The sequence below is a fragment of the Mycteria americana genome, chromosome 7 (assembly GCF_035582795.1).
Source record: "Mycteria americana isolate JAX WOST 10 ecotype Jacksonville Zoo and Gardens chromosome 7, USCA_MyAme_1.0, whole genome shotgun sequence".
Taxonomy (NCBI): domain Eukaryota; kingdom Metazoa; phylum Chordata; class Aves; order Ciconiiformes; family Ciconiidae; genus Mycteria; species Mycteria americana.
Window position 1 is genome coordinate 62793934 of NC_134371.1, and position 21025 is coordinate 62814958.

General features: G+C 39.9%; 1 protein-coding gene across 1 annotated transcript in view; it reads right to left on the minus strand.

Moving 5' to 3' along the window:
• The window catches only part of TTC39A (tetratricopeptide repeat domain 39A), a 55324-nt gene that overhangs the window by 15925 nt on the left and 18374 nt on the right, over positions 1-21025 (minus strand). The window contains exons 3-9 of the mRNA XM_075508738.1: positions 16317-16448; positions 15559-15635; positions 14978-15045; positions 12046-12110; positions 9424-9523; positions 8214-8279; positions 17-125 (exon numbers count right to left, since the gene is read on the minus strand). Coding sequence (XP_075364853.1) covers positions 17-125; positions 8214-8279; positions 9424-9523; positions 12046-12110; positions 14978-15045; positions 15559-15635; positions 16317-16448 — 617 coding nt within the window. The remainder of the gene's footprint in view (positions 1-16; positions 126-8213; positions 8280-9423; positions 9524-12045; positions 12111-14977; positions 15046-15558; positions 15636-16316; positions 16449-21025) is intronic.

Sequence of the window (21025 nt, forward strand, 5' to 3'; positions counted from 1 at the left end):
TTATAAACAATCTTACCTAACACAAAGGTCATGAAAGTATGATAGCAAAGCAACAGCATGGTACACAGCACCGACCTAAAGCTGTATGATGATGCTCCTTCTTGAAGCTGCAGCAGACCATGCTCCTGCGCAAACAGAGGTGAGGAGGACAAAGTATTGGAAAAGAACCAAAGCTGTGTTTTGCTGGTTTGTTAACTTCTGCAGTGTCATCTACAGATTGATCACTCACCAAATTCCCAAAATGCACTGACATACATTGCTTACATAGCAATCAAAGATAAAAACACACATATGAAATTATCTAAGAGTTTTTCATGGAGTTGCTGCTTAGCCTGGAAAACATCTGATGACAGATTCAGTCTTTAATAGCAGGGCCAATTGTTCTCTGGGTACCCAGCCCCTGGAGTTGGAAGACAGGGACGGGGACCAGAATGGAGCCCCCATAATCCAGGGGGAAATGGTTAGTGACCTGCTGCACCACTTAGACACTCACAAGTCTATGGGGCCTGATGAGATCCACCCGAGAGTACTGAAGGAACTGGCAGAAGAGCTCACCAAACCCCTTTCCATCATTTACCAGCAGTCCTGGCTAACTGGGGAGGTCCCTGCTGACTGGAGATTAGCTAATGTGACGCCCATCTTCAAGAAGGGCCGGAAGGAGGACCCGGGGAACTACAGGCCTGTCAGCCTGACCTTGGTGCCGGGGAAGCTGATGGAGCAGATCACCCTGAGTGCTATCACACGGCACGTAGAGAATAACCAAGGGATCAAGCCCAGCCAGCATGGGTTCAGGAAAGGCAGGTCCTGCTTGACCAACCTGATCTCCTTCTACGACCAGGTGACCCGCCTAGTGGATGAGGGAAAGGCTGTGGATGTTGTCTATCTAGACTTCAGTAAAGCCTTTAACACTGATTCCCACAGAATTCTCCTGGAGAAACTGGCTGCTCATGGCTTGGATTGGTGTACGCTTCGCTGGGTAAAGAACTGGCTGGACGGCCGGGCCCAAAGAGTGGTGGTGAATGGAGTTTACTCCAGTTGGCGGCCGGTCACAAGCGGTGTTCCCCAGGGCTCTGTGTTGGGGCCAGTTCTGTTTAACATCTTTATCAATGATCTGGACAAAGGGATCGAGTGCACCCTCAGCAAGTTTGCAGATGACACCAAGTTGTGGGGGAGTGTTGATCTGCTGGAGGGGAGGAAGGCTCTGCAGAGGGACCTGGACAGGCTGGATCGATGGGCCGAGGTCAATTGTATGAGGTTTAACAAGGCCAAGTGCAAGGTCCTGCACTTGGGCCACAGCAACCCCATGCAACGCTACAGGCTTGGGGAAGAGTGGCTGGAAAGCTGCCTGGCAGAAAAGGACCTGGGGGTGTTGGTCGACAGACACCTGAATATGAGCCAGCAGTGTGCCCAGGCGGCCAAGAAAGCCAACGGCATCCTGGCTTGTATCAAAAATAGCGTGGCCAGCAGGACTAGGGAAGTGATTGTGCCCCTGTACTCGGCACTGGTGAGGCCGCACCTCGAATACTGTGTTCAGTTTTGGGCCCCCCACTACAAGAGAGACATGGAGGTGCTGGAGTGAGTTCAGAGAAGGGCAACGAAGCCGGTGAAGGGTCTGGAGCAGAAGTCTTATGAGGAGTGGCTGAGGGAACTGGGGTTGTTTAGCCTGGAGAAAAGGAGGCTGAGAGGAGACCTTATTGCTCTCTACAACTACCTGAAAGGAGGTTGTAGGGAGGTGGGGGTCGGTCTCTTCTCCCAGGTAACAAGTGATAGGACAAGAGGAAATGGTCTCAAGTTGTGCCAGGGGAGGTTTAGACTGGATATTAGGAAATTTTTCTTCACTGAGAGGGTTATCAAGCATTGGAACAGGCTGCCCAGGGAAGGGGTTGAGTTGCCATCCCTGGAGGTATTTAAAGGATGCTTGGATGAGGTGCTTAGGGACATGGTATAGTGGTGGTCTTGGTAGTGTTAGGTTTACGGTTGGACTCGATCTTAAAGGTCTTTTCCAACCTATACGATTCTGTGATTCTGTGACAGAGCAGCAACTTGGGATTTATTACATGGTTAAGATAAGAGAATGTTAGACAACTTATCACCATCATCCAAGTGCTGCTAAACAGCATTCCAGAAACAAAAAACAGGGTTTTGAAAAGCTAGGCAAATAACACATATTGCCATTGTGCAGTGTATCCATGTTTGTTGTTATTCACTGCATAAGCAAGTTAAAGATACTAAGAAAAAAAAAATTTGCAACTAGCAGGGCAAAGGATAACAGGGCAAAAGGATGTTTTTAAGTATGTTAAGAACAAAAGGAGCTTTGCAATGATATTGGCCCACTACCACCAGTGGAAAAATATGATGAAAAGAAGAATATTTCTGTTCCCTTTGGGAAGAACTAAAGCAATCAAGTATAATGCTGTGTTCATATTCAATGAGAGCATGATGGATAACCAGCTTTAAGGATTCAAACTCCTGAAGCAACAGCATTTAGCAGCCCCTTCTAGGACTGGTTCCATGATATCAAAAGCAAGAATATAAATATGCAAACATATTAAACATGAGATCTGCCTACTAGTAAATATGCACAGTAAGACGTCCACTGTGTGCTGGGGAAAATTCTGTTTAAAAGTTACACTATGACTGCAATGGAAAGTTACTGGAACATGATGTATGTGACTATAAGGACATCCTTTCAAACCAGCTACACTATAAATAGGGACCCTGAGGGATGTCTATCGGAGCCACTGCGGAAGGTATCAGAGAGAGCACTCGGAGCATGATCTCAACACAGATTTTCATCTTTTGTGTGTCCTTGCCAACAGATGGGTGTTACGCTACCTCACCTTTACCACTTACTGTGTAAACCCTGAAGCCTGTAATCATATTCTAACTTTCATCATACATGTACTTTTTCACTTAACTAGTGTGGTTAATTGTTTTCACATAAATACAGTTATTTGTGTTTTTTTTTAAAAAATCTTCATTTATTACATTAATTACTGTTATAGGGAAAAGTACCATTAACACACATATTTGCAGTCAATTAGTATAACATCTAGCCTGGACAAAATAATGAAAATATTGACTTGCATGTCACTTCAGAAGAAATTAAAAGATAGTAAAATCATTCCTGAAAATCAATGACTCAATGGAAATCAAGCACTCAGCAAAATAAAGCCAACTTCATTTTCTGCTGAGAGCACAAGTTTGATTGATACAGAAAAGTAACAAAATATGATATATTCAGCTTCTTTAAACTGCCCAGATGAAAACCACAAATATTTGGATTTAAAAAAAAGTAGCACTGTAGCACTGCAAGGTAGAAGTAAGACAAAACATTCTGTGGAATGAATTTTGGCAGAAAAAAATTCCGAAGTAGATTTCCAAAGTACTTTTTTTTTAATTGAAAAATCTTCAGGCTGGATATTTCACTGAGCCTTTACTGACATCAGTACTAGGTCTTACAGTGTTTGATATCTTCCATATAATATAAAAATGGCTGCTGATCACATTTGTGAATAGCATTAAGAATGATACAGAAACAAATTATACTAGTTATACAGAATAATTGAATAATTTGTCAAGTTGATCTCACTTATGTATTTCAGTCCCAAAAATGTATTTTAATACAATCAAACACAAAGTTATAATCTGTACAGACAAGGCGTGCGATCCACACCCACCCTACATGGGACTGCATCCTGGAAAGACAGAACTGTGAAGTAACTGGATTAAGACCATTGCACATTCATCAGAAGAGGGCTGCAAATCTGGCATACTTGAGCCTAAATTCTTAAACTGAGTAGTTACACAGGTATGGGAAGCTCACCGAGCAAGTTAGTTCACTCTGTGATATGTCCATAATCCTATTTTGTCCAGTACAGGCATTAAAGAATGTTTACTTTTCACTCTGCCACTTGAATACCCCAAACTTGCTATATTAAAGTAACAATATAATCAGTAGACAAATCTGAAAAAAATAAGTCTAGAAGTAGTTGTTAGTATTACAATGCTTGCTTGTAGAAAAGGCTGCAACAAAGTTGCTTCTCCTCAAAAAAACTCTTGCAAACTGCTTCTGTTATGATGAGATCCCCAGAAAAGTGGGATGATGAAGGGTGTCGCTGGGAAACATTTTTTAGATACCACATTCAGTCGGCCAGCCTCCCTGGGCTCCCACTGTGGCTGGCAGAGACAGAGGTACTCCTCCAAGAAACAATTCAGCACAGAAGCCTAGGTCAGACATTATGAATCACCTTTTCAAGCACCTACTCCTTCTCCACAGGGAGCCTACGGAGATTACTCAGCAAACCTAATCAGCTAAGTGAGGTGTCATGAGTTGGGCAATACTATTTCACCCATGCAATCCTCACTGGGGATCAAACTGAGGATCTCAGAATCAAATCACAAGCAGCTACTACTTAAGCCTAAGAGGTAACTCCGTAAACAAACTACACTCACTGCTCCCAGTCACTAAGTGAGTATATATAATTGTCAGGACACACCTTCTAACCATAAATAACCCATAAATATCTCCCACACCTATGCCACAGGTGATATGAGCAATCCCAGAACACTAGGAACGAGCTTCCGAACAAAGTCTATTACAGGGCATATTGCTACAATATAAAACAGATGTCAAGGCAGTAAGTGCTCATCATTTCTCAAAAATACTTAAATGACATTAACGCATTTACGTTTTGTTTTCACGCAAAATGTAAGTTACTCTGAAGGGCATAAGATGTTATGCAGAGCAGGGAGCAATGACACTTCTTAGAAATACATGTGATCCAACATGATAACCCTCACCTTTCTGTGCAAGTTGCTCATAAAATCCCACAATCTCTTAATTCCCAAGACTGTCACTACATTATATTATGTCAGTATCTCATTGATTTGATCCTTGTTCCAAGACATCCAATGCTCTTTCATTCAGGACTCCCCACATGAGCAGTGGGGATTCCCACAGTGAATGCAGGACAAACAAGGACAATGCTCAAAACCATTATCAGACAACATTGAGACTGGTTCATATTTATATCACCTGTCACTGACTAAAATCCATCTACTCTCCTGAAGTGAAAGCTCCTGAATAATATTTTTAAATCACTCTCTTTTAATTAGGGATCTTGACAATGAAAGCAAAGCAAGGTCATTGTTCACGTCCCATGACCCAATCACATTACTGCAGGCTTAGCAAGGAGGATGGATACTACTAACAGCTTTTATGAAGAACTGACTAATTAAACTGGTAGATGGGGCATTTAAATGTATCCCATGAAATAATTTTAGATTTAACCTTCATTTAAAATTTGCAGAAGAGACCAAAATGCAAATCGAAAAGATGCTTAGTGGGAAACAAATGCAATTTATTACAAATTGAGACATCAAAAATATTCTTCAGCTCAGCTGCTTTGGGAAAAATGTCCTCCCACATCAAAAAGTATAATTTGAAAGAAATTGGTTCTATCTGAAAGTTTTTCTGCCTTCCCCTGAAATCATGCTGTCAGCTGACCCTCTGACAAATTGCACTTAACATATGGTGGGCTCACATCAAACCTTTCTGCAATTTAGCAGCACATTATTTGTAATTGTCTATAAAATAAGAACAAGAGTAAATATTAGCCTGAGACCTGGCAGAGGGTTCAGTAAGAAAGGTTCAGTGCTTATATGGGAGATAGTGCAAGGACTCTTCTGATCTCACACCAGAAGCTAGTTATTAAACACAAAAAGTCCAGATGGGACACATACTCCACCTACGGCCCAGGGAGTGAGGAAGGCATGCCTCTCCAGCACAGCATCCCTGACGGTGGGTAATACATACCTCTGCCTACAAAAAATTTCTCATGAAATTCGGCAAAACTGCATTGAACTTCAATGCCCAAATGCAGGGCCTATGCCATTAAACACAACTAATCCTGTATTTTGACTAATGATACAGGGGAAAGGAGCTTGAACAGTGAGAAGGGCACAACTGGCACATCTTGGACTGGAAGGGAACAAATGTGGCCTCAGGCTACTCTTGATCTTATCCTACCTATTTTGAGACTCCAGATTGCTGTTAAGTTGATCATGTTGTCCACAGTGCCCACAAATGGCTTAGGAAGTAACGGAGCTTTGAGCATGCCCTCATTTACTATCAGACATGACATGTCTGAGAGACAAGAAGAGTCCCTAGGGGCAAATCTGCTGGCTTCAAGGCAGATTAGTATTGTGGAAGATACTGCAATGCCATTTCATATCCAGTTTTAATAAACACATGACCCACACCAAAAGCAAGCTGTCCTCCAGTGCACTGTAGCTCTCTCAGGTAAACCGTAAACAGTTCAAGGCACCAACCATGGCTCTTTTGTCTTTTGCACAGTCTGATGCTCACCATGAGCATTTAATGGAAAAGACTGCAAGACTGAACACAGATGTATCCAAAACTCCTTTCTTCTGGATGCGGTGCAGCACATGACACACAAAGTTTCCCTCTCCTCCTCTGTCATTGTTTCTTTCACCTTCTAGACTCTTGTCTGTACTGCAGGGGACACCTTCCTCTTGCAACCTTTGGAAAACCACCACTGGAAAGGATTGCAAATACAACTGCAATTTTGCTTTTAGCTTTAGGCGTCTGACTCACAAATGTTAAATGCTGAAAGACTTTTTTAGGACGTTAAAATAAATGGCCATCAATGAACTTTGATCAACATGTTTAAAATAATCCTTTTTTATGGTGCGCAGACAGCAGGGTTTTTGCTTAAATTTATGTTAATCTAGGTCATGCTTCAGTGAGTTATTAAAAAACTGGAACAGAAGCTGACTCATCAACACAAATATCAGCCCACTCATAGCCATACAAGAAATCCCAGGGCCAAAAGAAAACAACAGAAATTCAATTAGATGGACAATGTTCATCTGCAGTAGTAAGATGAGTGTTCAGCAAAGTATTCTCAGAACTCTGCTGGTACATGAATTGCCCTTACATGTCTAGGAGAACATTTTGCTTCAGATGCTCTTTGTTTTCGTAACTGACAGGTAAAACTATTTGATTTTTGCCTCTACTGCTTGTGAAATGGCTCCTGGTCAGCTCCTGGAAATTTCCAAGTTCTAATCCACACTCTGCCGAAAGCTCCTTGCTTTTAAACAAGACATTTTATTTTCAGATTTAAGATCCTTCTGGTAAACTAATAAAATGGTGATGACACTCATCCACCTGTCATGTAAGATTGCAGCTCTGATTAAGGAAATATTTTTCTCCTTGAAACTTGTTTTGTAAATAGAAAGCATTACAAAAGAGTTAAGTGTTAACTTGTTTATACAGCTTTTGTTGTGTTTGCAGGACATCAAACATTTACCTTACCCAGCATTTATGAAATAAATATGACTAGTGGTTTAGGTTAAATAGACCATGTTTTCTTAATCCAGGAACCCAGATTAAGTGAATCATGTTCTGCTGGTAGAATGAGAGACAAGGGCAGGTACAAGGTATCAAGGCCAAGATATTTCCATCAATTTAGTATCCTATTTTGAAACAAAAAATCCACAAAAAACTAACACAGCACTTTGTGTGCATCTGCCCTGCAGAATAACTCAGGTTCATGCAAGTTTATTGGTGCTTCATTACTAAAATTCTGCCCTAAAACTGCATGCACAAACAACATAGGTCAGACCGGCTACTCTCTAGGCAAAAAAGCACTTACTCTTTTAGGCAAAGAGAATTTAGGTGCCACACTCAAGTTATTAGTTGCTATTAAAGACACGGAGAAGAAAAATCAGAAAAGAAATTGAATGGTTTTTTTCCCAGCTGGATGTCATGCAGGAACCTGTCAGGGACATTCAGATACCATGACAGTAACTATCAAGTAAGCTAATATATTAAAGGCTAAGAACACACTTTTGGCTATAGATTTCTAAGCGCAAGCATACATCAAAAGACCAGTAACTAAAAAACTAAATATGTCAACACAATTGTATTAGCCACTGTCTTTATCATGTTGCACAACTGTATCATCACTGAACAATGGTATCACAATCTTTGAAGTGTAATAGTTCAGACAAAAATAAAGGAAAACTGAGCTGCATGAAAGCATCAGCACCAGCAGTGCTCATGTGGTACCAATCAAGAGTGTTTCACAGGGTTACAGCTAATGTGAGTAAGAAGAGAGAAACTCCCATCTCCATTTTTTAATTTAAGAGTGAGGGGAATGTACCAATAATATTTAGTTCACATTTACCTTGTTTCCAGAAAATCCAACAAACTCCAGTAATCTCAGAATCCGTGCGGGAAACATGGACAATGTCTATAGAAAGAAATGCAACAGTTATGCAGTAACAGACTTTCTGCCACAGCTACCAGCTGCCTCCTACAACTTTTCCAAACACAAGAAATAATCACTAAAATTACTAAAAACATCTTTATATGTCTGAAGATTTCCTGGGTAAAAGTATACACCTGCTATGTTTTACATATGATTTAAACAGAAATATCTGTTTAATATAGGGACTCTGTGTCTCCAGGATTCCCTGCATAGAAATATGTTTACATAGCACACGCTTAGTAACTCTAGTACTTCTTGGATGTTTCAGAAATACTGGGTGCATACCACACAGTACATATTTGTCCTTTGTGTAGTAAATCTAACATTTTGGCACGTGCCAGACTCACACAAAGTAATGCAAGCAAGGGGAAACACTAGGCACTTTCTGCAGGCCATCACCTGAACAACCATGTCACCCCTCACCATCTCTGGGTCAACACCTCTGACATACCAGGAACAGTCCTGCACTATTTGACCACCTGCTTTCTGACCAGAACACAAGCAATGACAGCCAACAGTGGCCTGAACAGCACCCAAGGCCCCATTCATGCACCCTTCCCCACCAACTGCCCTGCTAACAGCCAAGTCCCTGGTTGCAGCCCCTGGTTGCTTCCCAAGTGCCATTTAAACAGTAAATGGAAGTCAACAAGCACAGGCAACTGCTGCTTCTGTGGAAGGCTTCTCCTGGCCCCCATCCCAGTAGGTCCCTTCTCATAACACCTTCCCCTCCAAATGCCTCCCAAGCACTGGTCACTTGGCTAATGAACACCCTTACTGGAAGCTGGGCACAAGCACTCAGCTATATTCTCAAAGAACATGCTCTTAGTCCATGTGAGACGAGGTAATTTCTCAGTCAATAATTACCCCATGAGGATGAGCAAGTAGGTCTGCACACACTGAGCAGTATTGCTCATGTTGTGAGTAGTAGTCTCTATTTCTAAAGTGTATTACTATCCGATGTTCTTGGACCAGAGACTGGGATCCTGCAAGTGTCAGCGTACATACCTAATTTTAACCGTATAATTAGTAACACTGATGTCAGTGGAACTTCTCAGGTATTTAAGTTAAGAACATTTTTCAAGAGGTTGTAGGACTTCAGCTCAAGAGAAGAACTGTTGGTACATACCAGATTAAATGCTCCAACTCCAAGTTTTACACCTCCCTCAAAATGAAGATGGTTCTCTCCTTTGACATAATGTGGAGACTGTATGAGACTGTCCAGCTCCCTGAAAATGCACAAGATTCTGTTACACTGTCCGCAAATAAAATGATTAATTACAATTCAGTAAGAAAGTAACCCAATTACCTTGAACTACACAGTAGTTAAAAAAGGCCAATTTGTCATCTCACCCAGGTGAACAACACCTACAACATTTTGTTGGATTTATCAACAAATCATTTCTGTCACATTACTATCAATACAAAAATATGGAGTCCTGGAGATGAATTCCTGCCAAATAGACACAGTCAATTTGCAACCACATTTCTGCCTGAAAATGTTTCAAGAATGGCTGTTGGGAGCAACACGAACCTTTACTACTTTTAGTAGTACTTTTAGTAGTACTAAACACTACCTTTACGCAAAAAGAGATGATGGGGCAGTGCAGGAGAGTTAAATTTAAATTAGCAAATTTAAATTAGCAAATTTTATTTGAGTTTCACTAATCTCTGGATTAGATATTCCCTTTTGGTGCATGTTCATTCAAAAGAATGTTTTGTCATATATAGGACAATTGTAAGAAATATTGTAAATGGGCAGGTATATCGGAAATTACTTTTCACTTATTTTTGTAACTTTCACAGATCTCAACTTTGTAGCGTCCCTTTATTTCCCTGTATAAGCTAGCTGGATTTGAACCTGTTTTGTCTCCAAACTTTCTATAGCTATGTGTTTTTCACACTATTGTTTTAGTTTATTTTGTTAATTACAAGGAGAAGAAAAACACTGTTTTAATGGCAGCCATGTATTTGTGTTCAGGCTGTCATGTTTTTATCTGCTGGTTGTCATCAACAGATATAGGACTATTCATTGTAATTGCAGTCTTTACAATGGACCTGCATTTAGAGTCGCCTTCAACCCACACAAATATGGACACTGTCATCTCTCTCCCTTTCAGTATACTTCTGGAGATCCTGGGCTGGATGCTGTTTTGTGTCTGCTAGACACGTGACTTTTTGTGGCTGTTCTGAGTCCAAATCTAAAGTTCTAAAATAAAACAAAATATGATGCATATTTAGCTTTCACTTTTTAAAATTATTCATATAAGTCTGCACTACCGTGAAAGTTTCCTGACAATTTTTATTCACTGGCAATAAGCAGATGTTTCATTTGAATTGTTTTATTTCATTCCATTTTTTTACAGTGTACGATAACCTTTCCTCCCTGAAAGAGAGTTTAAAAAATTTTATCTAAATAACAGCAACCTTTTCAGGGTTGCTGTTATTGCAACTGCTGCTGTTGTTACTGCTGACAGCGGGAAAAGGAAAGATGGCTTTTTATATCAGAAACTATGTTGTAAAATTATTGATCAATAAAAGCGAATAAAGTCTCATTTCCATATTTCATTGTTTTCTCTGTAACCTGTTGCACCATGCTCTCACCAAAACTGCAATTATTTCTTCCCACATCAAAGGCACAGTACAAAAATCATAACTGCCAGTCTCACATACAAACCTTCCCCTTGTTAAAATACATGCTTTAGTAATATGCAAGTTGTTATTAGCATTCTTTTGAAGAAGACCACCTAAGAGCTACTAGATTGACAACACTGTTTTTACATATACTAGAGAGGATCTTAATTTCTTGAGGCACAACTGAGTATGCTTCCCATGGTGTACATTTTAATGTAATTTTTAGAATTTACTACTGCACTTCAAAACCTTTTGCACATGTTGAAAGTAGCTCTCCATAACTTTCTGGATGAAAAGAAATCTTCTTAAGCAGATGTTTTTGGCTTATAGACACTAAGTAATGGGAATATTGTGAGTTCAGATAAGCAACCCTGCTTATCATTTTCAATAGCGTGCACCTTCTCTTCAGAGTAGAACAACTGCCATATTTAACCAGATTAAAAGTCCAGCTAAGCAAATATTTCACTCAGACAGTGGCATATGCTTGGAAAAGCATCCTCTAGGAACTTACTGTTCAGGGACTTCATGACACGGAGAGACTGCATCTGTTCTACTATGCTAACTAAGCCCTATAAACCTATTTCCTGTAAATTTGTTTAATCTTTGTTTGAAGCCATTTATACTTTCCATTGCAAGCTCTTCAGTTTATTGTCTCTTAATTTTGTTTTAGTTTCATGCATTTATTATGGAATTACTTGTTCAGCTACTGGTTTTGACTGTTCCAGAAAGCTGTAGCTAGAACTATAAAGAAATGTCATTTCATATGCCTAATGACTGCGAGACCTCCAAATTGTGCTACACAGACACAATGAGCACTACATCATTTAGAACAGTTATTTTTTGACATAATTTCAAGGATACAGTATTTGAAGTGGGCAAACCTTGGGAGTTAACAGGGTTTAGGATCCACTATCTTTACAACCCAAATCAACCATAATATCAATGTCCTTTGTTATGCAAAGGAGGAATTTGTGTGGGCTGAGAAAGGCTATAGACAGGAGCCCCATAATAAATGCTGCAATAAATACAACAGTAACTAATTTGTGAATTGGACAATTTGACCAGCAGCACTTTTTACTGAAAGAGTACGTTTAATCTCATTGTCACTCTGACTTACCTGTATGTTTGGTAACTGTTTCGGACTTTGATGCCTCCTTTTATGAAGCTAACCATATTCTCATCCTGTTAGAAAGGAAACAGATTAGCAATATGAATTTGTAAGCATTACAAAGAGCTTTTGTCTTCTTGAGATGAACACATGCCTTGAACATAACCGTTGTGACACAGACAATATAGGTCTCTGAGAAACAATACATGGATTTAGGATTTCCTTTCTATATTAAAATATTTGCACTGTGTTCAGACATACACACTTTATTTTGATGCCTTCTGTGATTAGTTTAGCCCCTGTGACCTTTGGACCATCTCAATTTGCATTAATGAACACAGTGACTAAGCTAATGAGTGGCACCTAAGGTACATGCATTTGTGGCTGTTCCAAAAAACAGCTTTCTCTCATTTGTCCTTCAGCACAGTTAAGATCTGAACATTTCCTGGCTCAGCACCAGATACAAACAACTGCCTGTCCTCAGGAGTCTACAGAATATAGTTTCACATCCTAAAAAGGAAGCAGAGTAAGTAAAGTTATACAGGATATACTCTTTCTGGTCTGAATATTCAAGTATCTATGAGATCCATACTAGTATGGTAACACGTTACATTACAAGCTATAATGAACTGAGAACTTAGCAAAGTGTATCTGGGGTCCATTAGTTTACAGTTGTATCCCAAAGAGAGAACTCTTTAGTCTCATAACTTTCTGGTGGCAGTTTCTTGCCTCAGTCATCGAATATAATCTGCCATTCTGGTTTGTTTTAATATCTGCTATTACTTTGGGATAGGAAGACTACATGTGTTTTAGCAGATGATTTTTCTGTGATGGTATTTTAAGAGGCTGTATGAAGCATCATGGAGAAAATAGCATAGATCAAATGAACATTTGGTTGTTTTACTGTTATTGTTAAGGAAACAGGGCCCAATTGTGCTCATCAATATGTAAATAAAGAGACAGAACCTGCCTCAAAGAGCTTTCCATCCTCCTGTAAGTCAGGAAGATAACTCAATCCAACCAAAGTTACAGTTCAACTTCTTCCAGACTTTGCTTTCTGTGAACTAATATAGGAAGCCTAACGGCCTGAACTGAAGGACAGGGGCTTACTCCTGCAGCCTGCAACACCACCACTATCCTGTGTCCTTTACAGTCATCCTTAAGCAACATTATCAAGAGTGATAATTGAGGACAGAAACTATGCAACATAAATGAACATGTAATTTCTGATAATATATCCCCAGAGACTTGAATCCCAATCACATGCAAATGAAATAACCACAGAAAAATGTGATCCTGTTTTTCTTTGTTCTGTAGAAAAACTCAGTTTTTAATTAGCAACTGGGGGTGTGTGTGTGTGTACAGCATACATAGCCATATGTAAAGGTTCAGTTATATTTTCCTTTGAATGGAAAATGGAAAGAGGAAAGAAGATGGTTTTAAAATGTTTAAATACAGAATACTCATGATACCAACAACAGAGATAACGAGCGTGAGAATATTCCAGCCCTTGAAAAATCCTGCATCAAATTAAGCATCAAGACTAACCCACTTCAATAGCTGTTGGAACCAAGTGCCTTTGTTTAATTTTTAAAATCAGTTCCTGATTCCTGTTCATGAAAAATTAAACACAGAATAGAATAGGAAGCAAATAGACATTCTTTATGCAGAAGAGGAGAATAAACTATTTTCTTACTCTTAAATCTCTCATGTATCTATAAACATTTTTAAAAACAGATACCTGTGAAAATAGTGCTTAAAACCAAGAGACACTGCATTAAAACACTCCTTTCTTACAGGCACAATGGAGAAGTTCTGAAAAGCCTTGCTTCCATACCTTCAGATATCACCCAAACTGTCCCCAGTGCTAGAGGCTACTCATCCCAAAGAATCCCAAAGGAATATGGAAATAGGTAGCTACACCTTGGCCATTTTGAAGTCCATCATCTTACCATAAAGAAGTCACCATCATCAGCACTCTAAAAACCTTCAGAAGAAGCTACTCTGACTACTAGTTTTGCCATGAAGCAATAGTTTCTAGCAGAGGGGCATGGCAGATTGCTGAAAAAGGTTACACGGTTCATAAACTATCATAAGCAACATAAATCAGAGCCCATCTGGCAACTCCCAAACACTATAAAATCACCACCTGCATTTCATTCTCTATCAGCATCTTTGAGCCAAGAAGCAGAAGCCCTTTGTGTATGTGACTTTTATTATCTCCTCTCCATAGATGAAGAGGCCCACTGTCATACAGCAAGTACAGCCAAATCAAGAAGAAAAACCAGTTATTTCAGCTATGATTAACAATTTAAATTGCAAGCTGGAGCCCAAGTAAGTATTGCTAATGTTGATCCATCAAACAAATCAAGCTTCATTAGTACAGACAGATAAAATTCAAAGAAAAGGGAGAGCTCCCCTTCTTTTAAAGACAGGCAGCACTGTTTAGCAAAAAGCATGTGTGGAACCTAATAGCTATGTAGACCATAACAGCTGTTCAAGAACAAACAAGTGAGAAAGCAGTCTTGGGAAAGCAAACACCAGCCTGACTAAAACAAAAATCTCGCTTGCATTCTAGCATAGCACAGCTTCAATGACCATCTCTTTTTTTTCCAATCCGATATCCCAACACACAGTATTTGAAAATCGGTGCTTACTGCAGTTACATTTCACACATCCAAAAGGGACTGGAGAAGGGCATCATAGAGGACTCAGTGCTATGTGTATCGAGATAAGTATTTTTAGATAATCATGAGGGACAACAAAACATTCTACTCTCTCATCAGCAGATAGTCCAGACAAAATCCAGATTTAATCCAGATGAAAGAGTCTTACACCATTAGGTCAAATTAGCATCTTCTACCATTTCATTAATTTTAAGAAAAGAAACCTGTATGGTGTGTACTTTTTTTCTCCCAAAGAGCCACGCAGGAATCCATACCTGGAGGAATGTGAGTGCTGCTCTCTGAAGTAAACATTCAGCATAGCAAATTTCTGCATGGATTTCCTCTAGTGTCACACGGAGGGGGGAAGAAAACAAATCAACCAGACAAAAAGTAATTAAAAAACACTTAGCCCATTAATATAGGAATAAGATCACAAAGCTCAAATTGAGAAAAATCTTTTCCAAATTTGCTGTAGTGTTTCAGTTCTAGACTACTGAAGGAATTCCAAACAGTAATGACACACAGTTACAGAAACTCTGCAGAAATTTCTCTGGTGCTTTCCAGGGATTCCTGGACCTAGAATCTTTCTAGGCATTTCCCTACTTCTTTCTAGGTATTTCTTTACCCAGCAATTTTTGGAAATGCTGAGTCAGCAACCAACAAAAAAAGTTAGTGATTTTGGATGTGGTGACACAGCAATTGCCAAAACACTGATCCAGCAATTTTGGAAAGGCCAAATCAGAGATTTTGTCAGTGAACTCATAATCTGCAAAAACACGTTGGGCGAACAGTTCTACAGAATTCAAATTGCAGCAAAAAAAAGATGAAAACATTATGCATTTAGAGATAATGTTACCTTCAGTAAAGTGCTCAAGGCTTTGTCTATGCACAAGGTTGTTGATAGAATCAGCTACTGTTGATTTCTTCCTAAATCTGCAGAAAAGTCAGTTTGGTCATTCTGAACATGAAGCATCAGCAACAGAGAACAGTATCTTTCAGCTGGCCACCCATACAGTCACTAACATACCTCTAGTGCTCACCAACCCTCTGTCATCTTGCCACATATACAAGCTTCAGCATATTCCACACAGAAGTTAGTCAACATGGTCCTCCTGGGATCTGTCCTTTACCCTTCAATTTGTGGAAATCTGTCTTGATGAAGGAAGGGGATAAGGGGGCTTTTTGATTTATTGTGTGTGTATGTGCACATCTGTGTACAGAAGTGGGAGCACAGTTGACTCAAAGACAGCTACCTACAGTATAACCATCAGCAAATGGGAAGGTTCTGCAGTGTCTGTAAATGGTAAATAACTTACAGACAATGCAGAACTGCGGCTACAGATAGAACAAAAATCTCATTGACAAGAAAAATCAGATATTGCAGTAAACTGAAGTTTTCAAGACTAGACTGCTAGAAAACCCTAAGTTATGTGGTCTGACCTCATAACTGACCCTCCTTTGAACAGGAGGCTGGACTAGATGACCTCCTGATGTCCCTTCCAACCTCATTTTTCCTATGATTTCTATGAAATTACACGTCATATTTTAACCTGCATGTCTTTCAAAACTTTCCCATGAAGGGACTATTTATTGACTGAATTGCTCCACACTTACTTTTGACAGGTGGCTTGAGCTTCCTTCATTGTGTTTCCTGCATTCAGTATGTCCTGAGGATCAAATGTCATCATAGCTTGCATTTCCAATATGGTGGCATATGTCAGTGCATGATACATACTATCTTTAGTTCTGCAAGAAAACACAAAATGCAAAGCACAGCTGATTTGATTATGTTATTACTTTTAAAAAACAAATACAAATCCAATTCCAGAAACTCATCAGTCTGATGGGAACTAGGTCTAAATAAACTAGAAATCAAACACAAAGGATACACAAAATAATCAAGAAATGCACTAATACATTGAGATTTGTACCGGAAATCATGTCTACAGCTCCAGTTTCAATAACTGTGCTAAGATGTTCCAATTCTGAGCCAAGGGTAGGTATTTAACATACATAACAAAGCACAGGAATTAACCACATGGCTAACCATTCAGAGACCATAGAATCATGGGGTTTTTTAATGGAGTATCTAATGAACACTACAACACATGACACAAATCTAGATATTCTTCTTGTATTTTGGGACAGTTACTCAGGACAGACTCAAGGAGATAACTAACACAATACTATAACCATAGCCAAAGTAGAATCTTCTTCAAACAGATCTTCCCACCAGAAGTGTTCCAGTCTACACCAAACATTACAGCTTTTTCTTCCTCTCCCTTTCTGCCAACTTCCACCACAATTTGTTAAATTTAAATATTCTTCTGTGGGATTTCAGATGGTGCCTCTTTTGCAGAAAGCAAAAAACTTTGGCATTAGTGCAAGGAAAACAATTAACTCCTACCTGCAGCCATTGCCAGCATCCTTCCTCTGGCAGGAAGAAGGGTTTATATATTGTACACATTTACAGCATTCAGCGAGTACCTATGTATGGTATAATCCTCTGCAAATGAATCAAAATATCTTCAGGCCTAGAGGTCCAATAAAGATGACTTGGGAAATACGTTGAAGGGCAAGCTCAGATGAATTCCTACCACAGAAATTCTCTGTAGACCTTCCTAGTCCACCCTTGACAAATAGCATGACTTAGAGAAATACTGCTAAAGAACAACGATTGCCATTTCAATTGCTTACACTTTTAGAATGGATCAGATAGTTCTATATGGCAGGCAATATTCAAAAATACTTGCAGTCAAACAAGGATATCCTTTCAACAAAATCTCCACCCTCAGTACACCTATTCTCAATACGTGTACTTCGGGTGTTTGTTTCTCAAAATGAGCCACTTCATTTTCTTTTTCTGTCAAGGAGAAAGTGGTGTGCCAGCAACGTGCCCTTGCCGCAAATAGGGCTAATGGTATCTTGGACTGCATTAGGAGTGCTGTTGCCAGCAGGTGGAGGGAGGTGATTCTTCCCCTCTGCTCAGCACTTGTGAGGCCACACCTGGAGTACTGTGCCCAGCTCTGGGCTCCTCCGTACATGGACGTACTCAAGAAATTCCAATGAAGGGCGATGAGGATGATTAAGGGACTGGAACATCTCTGCTATGAGGAAAGGCTGAGAGAGCTGGGACTGTTCTGCCTGGAGAAGAGAAAGCTCAGAGGGTTCCTATAACATATAGAAATACCTGAAGGGAGGGTGCCAAGAGGACAGAGCCAGGCTCTTTTCATTGGTGCCTAGTGACAGGACCAGAGGCATTGGGCACAAACTGAAACATGGGAGGCTCTGTCTGAACATCAGGAAACACTTTTTTACTATCAGGGTGACCAAGCACTGGCACAGGTTGTCCAGAGAGCTTGTAGAGTCTGTATCCTTGGAGATATTCAAAGGCCGTCTGGACACGGTCCTGGGCAACCATGCCTAGGTGGCCCTGCTTGAGCAGGTGACCTCCAGAGGTCCCTTCCAACCTCAACCACTCCAATTCAGTGGTTTTGTTTTAAGGGGAAAAGCCAAACTTTAAAGACACCTCAATCCATTTAATTTCTCCCCTGGAAATACACTTACGTCCCCAGGTTTTGATAGCTGGATTGAATTAAAAGATGATTTTAAGGATAACTTAAGATAATCCTACATTAATCAATGATCTAATAACTCACTGTGGTGACTTCGATCCCTTTAACTTTTCTAACAATTCATACATTATTATGCATTAATTCTTTTGCTCAATGGAGTAAAACACCCTTAAGTATCCTCAGGAGTCCCTGATGTTTGGTTAGTGTTTTCCAGAGGCCAAGAATAACCTTCTCTACATCTAAAGTAACCCCCTCTCAATGACATTATGCAGTAAAGTCACCAAAGAAAAACCCAAGTGATGATACGATCCTAACTTTCTTTGTATATATAGTTTTTGAGAACTAGGGATTAAAATAATACCTAGTGCTGGCACAGATAGCATTACACAAGATATGTGCTGCTTCCCTTGCCAACCTTCATTATGAAAACGAAGGGCTACTTTTTCCAATACACACAGCACAAAGCAGGGTGGCTGTACTGAAGAAATTTGCAGTGTACATCTTTAAACCCCACTGCAGTCTGTGTTTTGTGGCTGTCCTTAATTCCTAGTTGCCCTCATCACGTCCACAGGTTACCTAACAAGCTGCTCTAACCAACCTCTAAACCAATCTAGCATAAAAGCCATTTTGGGAAATCACCTACTGCCGTAAGTACTATAAGCCCCAGACTATGCTAACATGCATCTCAGCTCCAACATGAGTAAGAAGAACAGACAGAGAGTGGAGAAATTAGTTTAAAATCCAGTGGAGTCAGGACAGTTCTGTCTTGGCCTCCTGCATCACGATTCTTTCAGTAGACTGATAATGCAAAGTAGAAAAAAAATGAACTTACTATAAAATGCCAGCCTGATGAAGTGTTCCTGTTCATGTGATTACTCATCAGCCTCAGTGGGCGCAGAGAAACACACTTCATCTCCTATTTATTAAAATAAAACCCTTCCAAAGGTTCAAATTCAAAGCACAGGGAAGGCACTAAAAAGAGTCTCCTTCCAAAATTTTAGAAATTTGCTTTCAAAAATCAAAGCAGACAAATATTAAATTCACTGCAGTAAGAGGAAAATTGATACTTTCCACATATACATGGTGAAAAGGGATTTCCCTCTCTAGTAATTTGCTTCTGATACCAAAATCACTCCTGCCCTAAACAATGGTTTCATCTATTTTGCTTCTAACATTTAAAGGAGATAATAATTAATGTTTATCATTAGTCAACTGGTATTTATCAACACTCAAATTTACTCTTTTTTTTTCAGGGGCTGGGAGGTGGGTAGAAATGCAACCAAATGTAACAGTTATCTATGCTGTTTATACTAACCATGCAATTAAATTTGCCAGTTACACCCTGGCATATTGCCAGAAGTTTTAAGGCTTGCATTTTATATGGATGGATATAGAATGAAACTCGATAGCTTTTTTTTTCTTCTTCTTTTGATTCCTCAGCAGCACTTTCCCCAGGACATTGTTGGGAGTTAACAAGCCTTTATGACATAAATACAACTAATATTCTGATTAATGACTTATCCCAGTAGTTGGTATCACATGGCTGAATAAGAGGATTATAAGTAATATCTTCAGGCACCTACGGAGCTATGCCACATGCCTGTTCTCCAACTATGGTGCAATCATTATCACCTTGTAGCACTGTCCTTTCTTGAGAGCTGTTGGAGAACACTTTTATTTCTGCTTGAAAACAAGTACCTAAGTGAGGACAGTGACAGCTTTCCCCTCCAGCTGAAGTATGAAAATCAAAAAGCTTGGCTTGTTTTGACCTCAGAATTAACCCAGGGGCTAGTATTTTTTGTGAAAAACACAGTGCCCAAAATCTTTTTGTGGATCCTTTTACAATAATCCCGCAGGCAGGACATGCATCACCAGGTTACAGAAACCCCATGTTCAAGTCCGTGCCCTGATTTAGCATCAAGATGCTTCTAACAAGTGAAACATCCAACAGCAGAGTGAGAAAGACCCTCCACAGACCAGTCAACAGTCCGTTTATCCAGGTACCCAAGAGTGAGAGATTGAGGCCCAAATTGAAACTGCATCAGGAGAATGTGGTCACATGGGGCCTGAAGGCTTTCCTCATCTTTGATCAGAAGTTCTACCCAATGTCCAAACAACCTGCTAGACTTACTGCGTGGGCTTCTGTAGAAACTCTGTTTTGATGAACTGGCATTTTCCAATAAAAACCTGTTTCCTATGAAAACTGCCCACTAGCATTAAGTTTACAACTAGGAAGGACCATTCTAATCAGCCATCAGCCTGGTTCCCTGGTACCACAAGCCGCCAGAATGATCTAAGTCTGGTCTAAGCCAAAAAGCTGTGGTTCAACAAGAGTACCCCTGAGCCTTTTTGATCTAAGCCATTCTCCAAAATTCGGAATCTAGTAAGTTCTTTCACCTAGGAGGTGAAACCAACAGTTAAGTCAGGTTTTGGCAGCAATGTATTTATTTACAAAGACTACAAAAGTTGTGTTCTTCTGGACTCCAGGCATAAAAAGATTTTAAAAACCTAGAAATAATGACCACCTTCATGTTCTTGACATTCTTTACTATAAATAGCTAACTCGAGCTTTCTGCAGAGCTGTACACCATCTTTATCCAAACACTGTCTAGAGCTTCACTCTGCCTCCGTGTGCTTCTCCTTACTCTTTCACTGCTCTCAGTTTGACAATCACACACCTTCTTTGTTAGATCAGTTCCCAGAGAAAGCTCTTCCTCCCCACTGAACAACCTCATGTTTACTTTTGTT